The 14530-nt window shown below is 54.7% G+C and overlaps 2 protein-coding genes across 2 annotated transcripts in view; one reads left to right on the top strand and one right to left on the bottom strand.

The window, feature by feature from the left end:
- Positions 1 to 14530, bottom strand: part of LOC135287370 (zinc finger protein 664-like) — an 85079-nt gene that overhangs the window by 55212 nt on the left and 15337 nt on the right.
- On the top strand, positions 12458 to 14518 carry LOC135287418 (cytochrome P450 4F3-like). Its single transcript, XM_064400777.1, has 6 exons — positions 12458 to 13425; positions 13500 to 13629; positions 13701 to 13822; positions 13903 to 13979; positions 14064 to 14146; positions 14246 to 14518. Exons 1-6 carry the CDS (start codon positions 13299 to 13301, stop codon positions 14493 to 14495), a joined length of 789 nt encoding a protein of 262 aa, XP_064256847.1. The 5' UTR covers positions 12458 to 13298; the 3' UTR covers positions 14496 to 14518.

The following is a 14530-nucleotide window of genomic DNA, read 5'->3' as shown; positions in this document are numbered from 1 at the left end:
CTGTTTTTCTCTCTTGTAAAGAAGTCTTCATAACCTTAACAAGTAACACTTCTCTTCCTAGGTAAACTAAAAAAAGACTATTTTAAAAGTAGTAAACTAACTAAAAATCTTAGGTTTACTTTCTTTACATTGTCAGTAAGAAAGAAAAGGTTGTCGAGAGAGTGTTCTTAAAACTTTATTTTGAGTCTTACAACATTTTTTTTCATTTTAATTACTTTTAATAAAATTTTCTTTCTATCCTTTTAAAGTTTTAAGCCTGCTTTACCTTTCTCCTAATCCTATCTCGCAGCAAAAAGTAAGTGTATTAGGGATTAGCCAGCACAGAACCCACCACAAAGGGAAAAAGTATTTCAGAGGTACCCTGAAAATAGCAGTGTGCTCTTGGCTGAGTGCCAAGAGGCGCCTGGCCTAATAGCATTTACTCTATAGCCCTTATCTCCTACTGTCCTTTATTAAACTCTTTACATTTTCACAGGAGAGTGGGCGTGTTTTTCACAGGGCTGGTACATCTGCAGGGCAGAGGAGCCCTCGAGTGTCCAGCCCCAGCCGCCTGCTGCCGGTGCCCTGTGCCATCCTAGCTCTTCAGCAGCCTGGAGACCCCTGGAATGTCCCCACCGAGCCCTGTCAGGGCCTGTGACCTCCCGGCTCCTTTGCAGCCTGGAGATACGGGGGGTGTCACCACAGAGACCCTGTCACAGGCTGTGAGCTCGGTGTGGGTTCCAAGGGGACACTCCTGGGATGTCCCCAGAGAGCCCCTGGGGCTGTTTGTGCTCTCGGTGTTCTTTAGGAGCACAGGGAGGGCTGGGCTGTTCTCAGGGAACCCCAGTGAGTGGCTGTGACACAGCAGTGCCAGAGCTCACTGAAGTCACCTCGGATGTACCCCCTGAATGACTGTGAGTGCCTCTGAACACAGCGGGCCTTCATCATCCCCAGAGAGCTCTGGGATGTTCCCATGGAAGCGCTGTGAGTGCAGGTGAGCTCAGGAATCTTTGGAAACCTGTAACCACTGAGGATGTGAGGATGGAATCCCTTTGCCCTGCCTGCTCTTCAGCAGTCTGGAGAGCCCTGGGAGGCTGGAGCAGGATGCTTTGGGCCAGCTGCTTTGCCTTGGAATGTGATGAAGGCACTCAGACATGTCCTGTTTACAAAGCTCTGAGTGTGGATTGATAAGGGGCACCATGTGTTGTTTTGCTGTTGAAATGTGCTGACACAGAATTGTTTCCTTTGAAACACGGAGAGCTGTGGTGTGTCACCCCTCTGCTGTCCCTGGGAGTGCCCATGGGCTCAGAAGCCTTTGGAGGATGGAGAGCCTTGGGATGCCAGGGGATGTCAGCATGGAGGGCCTGTGATCAGGTGGGATCTCCTGCCTTGTGGTGCTGCATTGCCCTTGCCTCCCCTTTTTCAGCCCCACCGTGATCTGAGAAATGCTGCTTGGGCCTCGGCCTTGAGGAGCTGCAGCTTGGCTGAGCTATTCTGGAGCTCATCAGAAAAACTCTATGTGCTCCCTGCAAGGGCCCCTCTCTAATGTGTTCTTAGTTGGGGTTTTTTATTATTTTCACAGCCTTGGAAACATTATTTTTGCCTGAATGGGAAACACTGTGTGCCAGTGTGCATGTACTCCCTGGAATGTGGGAGAGGGGTTGCTGTCCTGGATTCTGGAGTACTGGAGCTTTTTAGAAACTCTGTGTGCTCCCTGAGAGGGGCTCTATTTAATATGTGTCTTGGTTTGAAAGACAGGTGTCTGCTTAGGAAGGTAGGAGCCTCCTGTCAATGGAAAACGTAAACCCCTTCCTTCTGAATTATTGTAATTTTGAAATTAAGGGGCTCCTAGGCAAAAGATATGAGAAGAGGAATAGCAGTTCTTTACTGGTGTGTATGATAAAGCAACCAACAACAGCTACAGCATCAGCAGCAGACAGGAGCAGGAGCGCAGTCCCAGCCTGCTCGGCCACAGGCGCTCTCCCTCGGGTGCAGTTCCGGGCACAGCCAGCAGGGGCGCTGCTGCTCCCGGTGGGCGGGGCAGGTGCGATGATTCCCCCGCGGCTGCAGGGGGCGCTGTGGCGCGGGCTCGGGCAGCACGTGGTGATGGCGGCTGGGCCGAGACGGGAAGGGATGGAGGAGAGGCTTTGCTTCAGGAACCCACAGGGGCAGCTGTTGCTGTTGAGACGGTCATAATGCACAGAAGAGCACCATGTCTTTAAGAAGGCTTTTCTCTTTTGTTTTAGCAGCATGCTGTCTTTTTATTTACTCTCACAAAGTTTTTCCCCTATTCATTGGCCACAGTAAATCAACATCATGCTCATTGGTGCAAGGCGATCTCTACTACTGCTTTCTGCCAAAATCCAACTGCAGGACCCTTGTTTATCTCTTCTGCTCCTCTGTTTCCACACCAACAGCCTTGGTAGAACTCCTTTCAGGGGCAAAGGCGACCCTTGTCAGCTTCTCTTCTTCAGCTAACTCTTTCTGACTCACAGACCAGCTGTGAGCCCCTTCCACAGCAGGCGATCCCAGTGCCCCAGCACGACTCTGGGTAGCACCGAGCTGGACAGGCAGGAATGAGCATAGATCCCGGGGTGGATGAGATATCAGAATCTCTGTGGCAGTAGCTGGAGCTGCAGGATGTGCCGGCAGGGCAGGGGGTGCGGGGCTACAGCGTAGAGAAACCCAGAGCAGTGCTGGAGAAGCGGTGCGGGGTGGGGCAGCAGCGACCCAGCTCCCAGCAGGGCAGGGAGAGGTGGGCTCAGGATCCTGGACACCTGAGAAAATGGTGATAGGTCCCTCTTTATTGATGTGCTAAATAGGTGTGATTCATGCTGATAAAACTGAAACAGTATCAACAATATTGTTACAATAATATTTGGAAATAGTAAAACAGTTAAAAATGTAATGCCAAGAAAGAAAGGGAGAGAGGGGGCTCCTCCCCCTGCCTTCTCCTGCAGATGTTCAGAACAGAAAAAAGCAAGAGATAACGATTACTAAAATTAACAGAAAGAACGAAAAATTTGGATTGGGACCCAGGAAAATGCTAATTATATGAGATTTATTGCTTTGATGCTAGAACATAATATTGGCTTATATTATATTAGTTTTGGCTTACGCTATACCAGCTTGGTGCGGAAGTGTAATCCAAAAGGTGAATCAAAGGACATTGAGGAAGAGGAGAGCTCTTCATCAAAGATGACCCCCAAAAGAGTGGTGCGAGCACCTAAAAATACTGGAGCATGCATGGTAAAGGCAATGATGAGGGTGAAGATACAAGCATGACAAATCGAAAATAGGAGGAGATGGCAATGACATACATTATAAAAAGGGGAATTTTGGGCTTGGAAATTTGTACGTGAGGTAGCAAGGGTTCAAGGACCCTGCCCTCCATATCCTGCATGGTGAATTTTGCTTATGCACTACTATCAGAAACAAAATTATTCCTTATCAAACCAAATTATATTGTCAATACTTTGAGCGTATTCAATTTTATATACTTTTAAGCTACTTCATTAAAATTGCTGCTACATTTAATTTCATTAAGTTTCTTTTATGGTGGGATAATTGGGCAAATATAACAGTGAGGTAGGTGTTAATAAGGTCCCAATCTGGTGGCTGCTCTAGCATGCAGAGGCTCACCCCACAGCAGAAGAAGCAGCTCCGGGCTGGGTTATGGCGGTGGTAGCGAATTCCTTTTCCCAAGCAGCAGCTCCCACTGTCCTCCTCCAAAGCCCAGAGAGAGAGGGAGCAGCTGCGCTCAGCCCTGTCCTGTACCTCATCCCAATTCTCGTGGTATCTCCCCCCTCAGAGGGAAACTCCCAGAGAAGAGAAGTACGACCAGATCCCCTCCTCTCCTGAGCTTGATCACTTCTGTTGTTTCTTAAGTGCCCAGTCAGTCAGAGCAGTGCTATTTCACTGACAGCTGGGACACCACCAGGGGGTCATCCCACACTGCCCAGTGTGCACCAGGCTCAACAGAGTCTGCTTCCCCCTGATTCCACCAGGCCTCTTCCCTTGGCTGTGGTTTTGCTGGATAGTAGGTAGGGACAGAGGGAATCTCATTCATCCATTCATTCACTATTTAGGACCCTGCAGAAACTTCCACAATTCCTCTCCCAGGTGACCTCAGCACAGCAATGATGTCACAGCACTTGCACACCTGGTCAAGAATCACCCACGGGGACACTCTGGGGTCTACTCCAAGGGCACAAAGCAGCAAAACTCCCGAGGAAAATCTTTCCCCCGTGAGCACTGTGCCTCTTTGGGTGAGTTCCAGAGCAAACAGTCAAGGCAGTGGCCTGAAATGTTTTCCCAGCTGGCCCACAAAGACATCTCGGATGAATCCACATTGTCCCTGGGGAAAGAGAGGTGCAGAACCCTTCACTAATGCCCTGGAATGTCAAACAAAAAATGAAGCCATGGACAGCTCTCAGGATCAACTTCACCATGGATTTTTTTTCTTGGAAGCCCAAGATGTCTGAATGTCTTCCTGGTGCCTCAGGGCCTGGGTAAACAGGGCTTGTGAGAGATGCTGATAAGGGACCAACACCCCTCCTACTCACAGGGCACCTCTGTTACCCCAATTAGCTGCGAGTGGCTGCCTGGGGACAGGTGCCCCCTTCCCCATGTCCCTGGGATGGGCACATCCTGCTCAGGGCCAGTGCTGGCCTGGGCCCAGAGCCAGGGCCATGCCCCAGGTGCTCTGGGAGGTCTCAGTGGCTGCAGGTGTGACAGGATGAGGGTCAGGGCAGGGCACATTCCCCTCTGGACAGTGCTCTGGGCATGGAGACTGGATGGGATTGGCATCTGCAGGGAATGGGATATCAGGTTGTGTGGATGTGGGAATTGCCACGCCTGAGCCATTCCCAACCCTCAGCCTTGTCTGCAGGTGATCAGCATTGCCCAGTGCTCCCAGTGTCTGCAGTGACTGGAGATGCCAATCACCCACCTGATCACACGTCCCTTGTTCCCCTTGTTCTCCCACATGTTGGGTTTGGGGCTAGGCTCAGCTCTGGGCTGTCCCACAGGGAAAGCTCTGGGAGGAGAGGGGCAGCAGGAGATGGGGGATCTGGCACTGGGGGTGTTGGAGGATGGATTGTGTTGGACTGGGGGTTGTCCCCACAGGGTCCCCAGATGCCTTTGGCTCCCTGCCTGCCCCCCTCAGCCCCCAGGTGCCTGGGCCCTTCCAGGGGCAGCTGCCCTGTGCAGGAAGCTGGAGGGATGCCGGGCAAGGGGGCTGGATCTGTGACACAGGTGGGGTGGACTCTGTGCCAGGGCTGGGCTTGTGGCCAGGGCTGGGGCTGTGCCAAGCTGGGCTTTGGCCTGGGGGCTGGCAGGGAGGGTGCAGGGAGGAGTCCCAGCAGGGATAAAGGTGCTCCTCACCTGCTGCAGCCTCAGGCAGCGCTGCCCAGAGCCAGAGGAAGATGAAGGTGGCTGTGCTCAGCGTGGCCCTGCTCTTCTGCATCCTGCTGTGCCCCCCGGCACAGGCCAAGGTGAGGCACCAGCCAAACGCTGTCCCCACATCCTGCCCTTTCTACCCTCCCATCCCACTCTTTTGTATCTCTCTCTGTGCCCCTGACCATTCCTGAGGCCTTTCCTTCCATGTTTCCCCTCAGTCCTTTGCATTTCTTCCTGTCCAATGCAGGTGGGTCCCCCTGTACAATTCCCTGACTCACTCCCCACTCCCACACCATCTCTCAGTCCTGTTGCTTTTGTCCCTACCCGTCCTCATTCTTCTGTCCCCACCAAGCCCCTCTCTTGCACTCCCATGTCCCCACACCTCAATTCCTTTCTCCTCCCCTGTACCTCACACCCTGCTCCTTCCATGCCCCCAGCCCTGTCTCCTGGGCCCTCAGTTGACCCCAGATCAGTATCTTTGGGTCTCCCCCACCTCCAGCAGATTTCCCTGCAGGCCCTGAATTCCCATCCTTCTGCCTGGGCCCTGCTCCCTGCACCCGTGTCCCCCCACAGCCCCACAAGGTCCAGTCCAGACCAAGCCTTTGTTCTCCTTGCCAGGCACTCCTGGAAGGAACCCAAGATGATCTCCGGGAGGTGAGTGGGCTGCTGGCATTGGAGGGCATCCCCTCAGGGAATTGGATGGCAGTTCAGTCCCCCCATCCCTCGCTGGCACTGGGGACATCCCACTGACCAGCCAGGTCTCCTGGTCTCTCTGCAGTTGGATTTAGACAACGTCGTGGACCTGGAGACACCTCTGGTGGGTACCACGAGTTCTGCCAGTGTCAGACCCTCCCCTTGCATGGCCACCACAGCCCAGGCCATCCCAGTCTGTCCCAGCACAGCCCAGTGCACCCCTACTGACAGCCCAGACAGCAGCGTGCCCCACGGCTCCTCGCCAGGGAAGCCTTTGCCCAGGGCCCCTGCTGCATTCCCGTCCCTGTCACCCCAGGACCCCCTGGATGAGCCAGGACGCAGCCCCTGCCCCAGCTGTGCCTCTTGGCCAGGAGCCCAGTGCTTCTGGGCAGGAGCACAGCAGCTCCTGCACCCCATTGCTCCTGCAGCCCCTTCCCCAAGGCCCCCCTGCTCTCCCCTGCCTCCCAGTCCAGCCCAGTGCCCCCAGTGGGTCTCTAACCCTGCCTTTGTCCCCAGCCCCCTCTGTATGAAAACGTGCGGGATCTTCTGCGTTTGAAGCGCCTGGCTGCCTCTCTGGATGCCTAGGTGAGCCATGCCTGCAGGGACAGGGGTGGGGACAAAGCCCATCCATGGCCCAGTGTGCTCCAGAGTCACGTTCTGGGGTTTGTCATTTAGGATTGGAAGCTGTGGGGACACCGGTGTCCCGATCCCCTCTGGTGGCATGAGGAGATGATCATCCCTGGAGGAACTCTCTGATCCCCTGGGAGCCCTGGGGCATTTCCCTTCAATAATCAATAAACCCTTTCAGCAAAGTCACACTGTGTGTCTGTGTATCCATATCTATATATATTTTACAAACAAAAATCTCCCAGATTTTCAAGAGGTTTCCCCCAGAGGTGTTCTCTTCTCCCTGTGTCCATCTGCACATCCCGTCACTCTGTCACTGTCACCTCCACACATCTCTGACCTCGCTGGCACCTCCCAGGTTGGCGCTGAGCTCCTCCCTCCTGCTCCCCAGCCCCAGCAATGACCATGGCAGGGAGCTCAGAGCAGGAGCAGCCAGGCCAGGGATGGAGAAGGAGCATCTGGCAGAGGCAGGAAGAATCCCCCATTCCAGGGGCTGTGTGGGGTGCACGGGGGGCAGCTGTGTCCCCTGCCAGCCCCAGGGCTGCAAAGCAGGGAGGAGATGTCTCAGCTGAATCGCTTCCCTCAGCCCTTGGCCTGGGAAGTCTCTGGCTGCAGCACAACCTGCACAGGAGACTTTGCACCTGGAAGAGAAAAGAAAGGAATTGTTTCTGCTCTCTCCCTCATCTCTCCCCTTCCGCTGATTTTCTTGTAATCTCTTAGCAAAACCAACCACAAAGCATCTGCACTGAGGTGTTTCTGAGGGTCAGTTCCTAAATAGGGCCAAAGGAAGGTTTTCTGCCAGGGCAGAAGTGAGAAATGTGGGAGTTGGTCTGAGAGTTGAACACATGACAGTTTGTAAACACAGGAAATGCAGAAACTAAAAGAACAGAGTTTGCAGTTTGAATGGTCCATTTTCCTCCCTCTTTCCACTGCTCATTTGTCCCATCCCAACTCCAGAGGAGCAGATTCTGGAAAGTAGGCGTGCAGGGAGTCTTGGAGGCCTCATCCCAGAGAGGGAGGAAGGAAGAGTGAAATCAGGGAAAGATATCCATTTGTTTTCTGGATCGTAATGACCACAAATAGCTCTTTACTCCATGTGTGCAATATCCTGGTGATGAGGCACATTGCTCGTTTTTAACGCCAAATCCCAGCACTTTGGGAATAGTTTCAGGACTAGAACAAACCATAGGCAAGTAATTGACCCAGTTTGGTTCCTATATCAGAAATTATGAAACTTCTCCCAAGCTGTGCTTCCCTGCAGTGAAGAAGGCAGTTTGATTGCTTTTGTCCTGAGTATCTCCTGAGTTCATGAATTCAGATGGACTGGAATGGTCCTGGCACCCCAAAAGCGCTGCAATGAGCAGGATCAAACATCCAGGTCACCATTCAATGTTCTCCATCCGTGCCTTCCAGAGCCCAGCAGCAATTCCTGCTTCTGTCCCCGCTCTGGGTCAGCCTGCCGGGATCGCTCTGGTGTGCAGAGCCAGTCCCTGCAGGACAAAGCGCTCGGAGCCGCTCTGTGTCCCGCAGCGTCGGCATCTCCTGTGCCGCTCCACGGCCGTGGGGCCTGTGCCACCAATGTGCCACCAATGTACCACCAATGTGCCACCAGTGCACCACCAGTGTGCCACATATATGTAACCAATGTGCCAGCAACGTGCCAGCAATGTGCCACCTATGTGTAACCAATGTGCCACCAGCATGCCACCACTGTTCATGTCTGTGGTTCCGGTTCCACCACTGTTCCACCTTTTCCATGGTTACTCCACTGCTGCTCAAAAGCTGCTCCAGTGCTGCTCTCAGGATGTTCCAGCACAGTTCCTCTGCTTGTCCAGCACTGCTCCAGCACTGCTCATCTCCCGCTGATCCAGAGCTCCATCTCTGCTCCTCCCCTGCTCCTCTGCTGTTTCATGGCTGCTGCTTCTGTTCCAGTGCTGCTGCCACAGCTGCAGTGTCACAGAGAGTGGAACGTTTGGGCACAAACCACTGTGGTGTCACAGAGACCAGGACTGCCACCCCTGTGGTGTCACAGAGAGGAGAAAGTTGGGGCGGCTGCTGCTGTGGTGTCATAGAAGGGAACACTGGGGTTGCCACCGCTGTGCTGTCACAAACAGGGGAACATTTGGGTGCCTCCCCTGTGATGCCATACAGAGTGGAATGTTGTGCCTGCTGCTGCAATGCTGTCATAGGAGAATGCTGGGGGTGCCACTTCTGTGGTGTCACAAACAGGGGAACATTTGGGGCTGCCACCCCTGCAGTGTCATACAGAGGGGGGTGTTGGGGCTGCCAATGCAATGCTGTCATAGAGAGGAAAACGCTGAGGGTTCCACTACTGTGGTGTCACAGAGAGGGGAACGTTGGGGTTACAACCTCTTTGGTGTCATAGACAGGGGTCATTGGTATTGGCACTGCTGTCATGTCACTGACAGGGGAACACTGGGGCTGCAGATGTTGAGGTGTCACAGAGAGGGGAATGTTGGAACTGCCACTGGGGTGCTGTCATAGAGAGTAGAACTTTGGATGGCCACCCCTGCAGTGTCACAGAGAGGGGAACTTTGGGGCTGCCACCACTGTTTTGTCAGAGAGGGAGAGACACTGGGGCTGCCACTGCTGCAGTTCCACAGAGACAGGGACTTGGGCCTTCCACAGCTGCAGTGTCACAAAAAGGGGAAAGTTGGGGTTGTGACTGCTGTGGTGTCACAGACAGTGCAACACTGGGACTGCCACTGCTGCAGTGTCAGAGAGATTGGAACCTTGGGGCTGCCACTACTGTCTTCTCATAGAGAGGAAAATCTTTGGTTTGCCACTGTGTTGGTGTCAGACAGAGGGGAGCGCTGGGGGTGCCACCTCTGGTGTCACAGAGAGGGGGACTAGGGGGAGTGCCACAGCTGTGTTGTCACAGAGAGGGGAATGCTGGAGCTGTAACTGCTGTGGTGTCATAGAGGGAAGGGTCAGGATTGCCACCACTGTGGTGTCACAGAGAGGGGAATGCTGGCACTGCTACCGCTCTGGTGTGACAGAGAAGGGAACACTGGGGCAGCCATTGATGTGGGGTCATAAAGAGTGAAATTTTGGAGCTGCCACCCTTGTGGTGTCAAAGAAGGGAATGTTGGAATTGCCACTGCTGTGGTCTCACAGAGAGGGGGAGATGGTACTGCCACACCTGTAGTGTCAGAGAGAGGGGAACATTGTGGCTGCCACTGCTGTGGTCTCACAGAGAGTGGAACACTGCCAAACCTCCCCTGGTGCTGTGCCCACTCCAGTGCTGTTCCTCTGTGACACTGCAGGGCCTCCTGGGGACATGGTGACACTGCGGGGATTCATGAGGACTTTTTGACACTGCAGTGTTTCCTAGGAACATGGTGACACTGCAGGGACTGATGGGATCACAGGGACCCTGTGACACTCTGGGGTCTTGGAGAATCCAGAGGCCCCTTTGGGGCCGTGGGCCCTTGTAAGTGATGGTCTGAACTTTCCCTCATTTGCCTCATGACCATCGCAAGGACAGAGACTGGGTCCCCGAGGACCCTGACTGGAGTTCTGGCCTGGCTGAGGTGGATGCTGGCCAAGTGATTGTGCACAGCTGTGTTTGCAGTGACTGCTTCTAGCAGGGGGCTGGCAAAGGAGTGACTCGCCCTATATGCTTGCACCTGCTTCTTGGCAATAGCCCATGAATTTCCCCACCTCTTGGCCAAATGAACTTTCAGGAGTAACGTTGGTGGTCCCTCACGGAAAACCCTTCATCTGCTTCTCTACCACCATGACACAAAGAGATTGCAGCCCCCCCTCCCAAGGGCTGTGACTGAGACCCCTATGATTCTATAATGGGGAGGGGCTGACCAAACTGAAGGGAGATGTGCCAGGTGTGGTCGTTGGATCAAGAAAACAATGACTCTCACTCACTGCTGAGAACATGATCTGTTCCCCCTTGACGGTTTCAACAGACTTACTCTTCATTGTACCTGTTCCCCCTCAGCAATTTCAAGAGAATTACCTGTTCCCCCCCTTGGCAAAGGACTATAATAGACCCCTGAGTGTCACATTCACATTTTCTGAAAAATCCCTTTGCCCAGGATTTTTCTCCAGGGAAGCTGAGAAATCTCAGAGAAAAATGAAAGCAATGATTATCTGATTTGCTTCTCCTCTGTTTTGCTCATGTGGAATGTGGTTGGAAATCATTTACCAACAGGGGATTGTTTCATTGGTTTTTGCTCTGATTGTTTTGACTTATTGGCCAATCAGGGCCAAGCTGTGTCAGACTCTGGAGGGAGTCACAAGTTTCATTATTATCTTTTTAGCCTTCTGTAAGTATCCTTTCCATATTCTTTAGTATAGTTTAGTATAGCATTCTTTTAATATAATATAGTATCATAAAATAATCAATTGCCTTCTGAGAACATGGAGTCAGATTCATCATTCCTTCCTTGTCTGGGGGAAACACAAATACAATACCTGAGTTAACCAGGACATTGAGATTCTCCCTGACATCACAAGGTGAATTTCCATCAACCTGGACCACGAAGATTTTGTCTCTATGTTTGGTAGCTATACCCTCTGTTTGTCTCTCTCTCTCTGTCTTAATCTTTTATCTCTTTTCTAACCCTTCTATGGCATTTGCTGTGGGCAGTCAATAAAAGGTGCATTTGTTTTGATCAATACTGAAATCCCCTCTGTGTTGATTTTGGCACTCTGAGATCAGTTAATGAACCATCACGACCTCCACTTGTACCAGAGGATTGTGCCAGAGGTGCCCACCAAACCAAGGAGAAAAGACAAAACCAGAGGTCAAAGTGCCGTGGGGTGCTGTGCGGTGTCATGGGGTGTCCCTCTCTGTGCTGGCACAGGGCAGAAGCTCAGTGCAAGGAACAGCCACGGGAACATCCTATGGGACACAGGGACATGCTGTGGGACACGTGAATATCCCACAGGACACAGCCCTGGGACCTCGGGGACTTTGGTCCCACCAGGGGCGGGTGCCAGGGGACATACAGAGAGGGACAGGGACACACGGAAAGGAACAGGGTCACAGGGGGGAGATGGGGATGAGGACACTCAGAGGGGACAGGGACACATGGAAGGGAACGGGGTCACATGGGGGAGATTGGAACGGGGACACTAGGACGGGACAGGAACACACGACGACGGAGAAAGTGGACAGGGACAGGTGCAGAGAGATAGGGACACACAGGTGGGGGATGGTGATACACAGAGGGAAGGAGAGACAGGGACACATGGAGCGGGGAACACGATGCCACCAGGATACACATGTGGGGACGCTGGACTAGGACATGTCAGCACAAGATGCCATCAGGACGTGTCAGAGGACGATGCCACCAGAACGTGCATTACGACAAAAGGCGGATCCGGTGACACCCAGCAGGGCGCCACGTGACCCCGCGGTGACACCGCCCATGCCCGCCCCTTGCCCTGTCCCCAGGAGCGGTTTCATGGCGGTGGCCACAGCACTAGGTTCCCTGGGCGCGGTGGCCCTGGGCACCTTTGTGGTGGCCCTGCGGCTGCGGTGGCTCCGGGATGTGCTGGTGGCTGTCACCCGATTCCGGGCCACTTGTCGCCAGCTGAACAAGTTCCCCATCCCATCCTGCTGCAATTGGTTGCTGGGACACACCGGCATGGTGAGGGCACAGTGGGTGGCACCTGTGGGGACAGCGGGGACAGGGGTGGAGGCACCAGCAAAGGAACAATTGGGTGGTGGCACCTGTGAGGGGACAGAAGGAATGGGGTGGTGGCACTTGGGATGGTGAGGACAGAGTGGTGGCACCTGCCAGGGGGACAGTGGGGACAATCACACGTGTCCCCAAGGCTGGCAGTATCCTGAGGACGCACGTCCCCAAGCCTATCTGTGCCCCCAGTGACACACATGTCCTGTTCTCCCCAGGGCCAGAGCACGGAGGAAGCCCTACAGCAGGTGGACACCTTGGTGGCCCAGTAGCGTCATGGCTGCCTCTGGGGGGCACTTCCCTGGCTGCCTGTCCTGCGCCTCTTCCACCCCAGCACCCTCCGGCCACTCCTCAGTGCCTCAGGTAGGACATGGGACATCAGACAGATCCCCAGGGCCACCCATGGGTGTCACTGCACCTGGCACAGAGACCTGGCAGTGCCCAGGCAGTGGCCACCAACCCAAGTCCACAGGTCCCAGAGGTGTCACCACTGCCAGACCAAATGCCACCCCACAGTGGCCACCAACCTGTCCTTGAGGTTCCCCAAGCCACCCAAAGTGTCACCATGTCCAGCCTCTGGTTGTCCCCCAACCCTCGTCCTTTGGTGGCCATGAGGGGATGGGGGATGATGGTGGCCATGGAGACATGGAAGTGCACAAGAGGGTGGCTGTGGCCATGGGGAGATGATGGTGACCATAGGGTGGTGGCCATGGGGGGATGGTGGTCTAGGGGATGGTGGTGCCATGGAAGGGTTGGCCATAGAGGCCAAGAGGATGCTGGTGGCCATGGTGGGCTGGGGCATAGACTGGTGGCCACAGGGGAACAGTGGTGGCCATGGTCAGCATTGACCATAGAGCTGATGGCCAGTGAGATGGTGGTGCCTGTAGGGTGGTGGCCATTGGGGAAGAGTGGTGGCCACGGATGGGATTTGGCCGTAGACCGGTGGCCCCAGGTGGCCCCTGGCTCATCTCACCCCCGCAGGACGAGAACGGCCACACCCTGTCGGACGAGGACATCACGGCTGAGGCTGACACCTTCATGTTTGAGGGTGAGCACGAGCTCCCAGGCGCCACTGGGGAGGAGCCACTCCAGTGTCCCCTCACTCACCCAATGTCCCCACAGGTCATGACACCACGGCCAGTGGCCTGGCATGGCTCTTCTACAACCTGGCTGGCCACCCTGACCACCAGGAGCGATGCCGCCAGGAGGTCCAGGAGCTCCTGGCTGGCCGGGACACTGCAGACATTGAATGGTGAGATGTCCCCAGGGCCACCCCAGGTCATGTGGCTTGGGGACACGATGCCACCCCTGTTTTGTCCCCAGGGAGGACCTGTCCCAGCTGCCCTTCACCACCATGTGCATCAAGGAGAGCTTGCAGCTGCACCCTCCTGTCACTGCTGTGTCCCAGTGCTGCACTGAGGACATCCCCCTGCGTGATGGCCATGTCACCCCAAGGGTATGGCATGGCCAAGGTGTCCCCAGTGTCACCAGCCACCCTCATCTGCTGTCCCTAAAGTGGCCATTCCCATCCCACCAGGGGTCATCTGCCCGATGAGCATCTACGGGACCCACCACAACCCAGACCTCTGGCCTGAGCCTGAGGTAGGGCCACCCTATGAGGTGTCCTTGTCACCATGGTGGTGACAGCTGTGTCCCCTCAGTGTGACTGTGCTGGTGTCACCCCAGGTGTTCAACCCTCTGAGGTTCAGCCTGGAGAACAGCAAGGGACAGTGCCTGTTGTCCATCATCCCCTTCTCTGCTGGCCCCAGGTATGTGGTGGAGTGGGGACAGGAGTGTCCCCAGGTGCCACCCCCATCTCTGGCTGGGTTCACAGTGGGGTGACACTGACAGTGGGGATGTGGTGGCAGGAACTGCATCGGGCAGAGCTTTGCCATGGCTGAGATGAAGGTGGCAGTGGCACTGACACTGTCCCGGTTTGCGCTGCGGAGGGACACGGCGAGGCCACCCCCGCGCCGCAAGCCCGAGCTGATCCTGCGTGCTGAGGATGGGCTCTGGCTGCTGCTGGAGCCACTGGGAGTAGCTGATGGACACGGGTCACCAGGACATGGGGACATCCTGCCACGGAGCTGTCACAGCCAGGGGAAGAGCAGGGAATAAACGGGAGCATGAAGGGGACAGTATCGTGGTGGTGG

The sequence above is a fragment of the Passer domesticus genome, chromosome 29, assembly GCF_036417665.1.
Source record: "Passer domesticus isolate bPasDom1 chromosome 29, bPasDom1.hap1, whole genome shotgun sequence".
Taxonomy (NCBI): domain Eukaryota; kingdom Metazoa; phylum Chordata; class Aves; order Passeriformes; family Passeridae; genus Passer; species Passer domesticus.
Note: the sequence above shows the minus strand (reverse complement) of the source record. Positions and strands in the feature narration are given on the sequence as shown.

Bases quoted from the DNA above. Each gene is read 5' to 3' on its own strand.
- LOC135287418 (XM_064400777.1), top strand. From the start codon at position 13,299: ATGGGATTTGGCCGTAGACCGGTGGCCCCAGGTGGCCCCTGGCTCATC. The intron at 13,823-13,902 runs TCACCCCAAGGG...AAGTGGCCATTC, and splicing joins CCCCCTGCGTGATGGCCATG to CCATCCCACCAGGGGTCATC. The intron at 14,147-14,245 runs GTATGTGGTGGA...ATGTGGTGGCAG, and splicing joins CCCTTCTCTGCTGGCCCCAG to GAACTGCATCGGGCAGAGCT.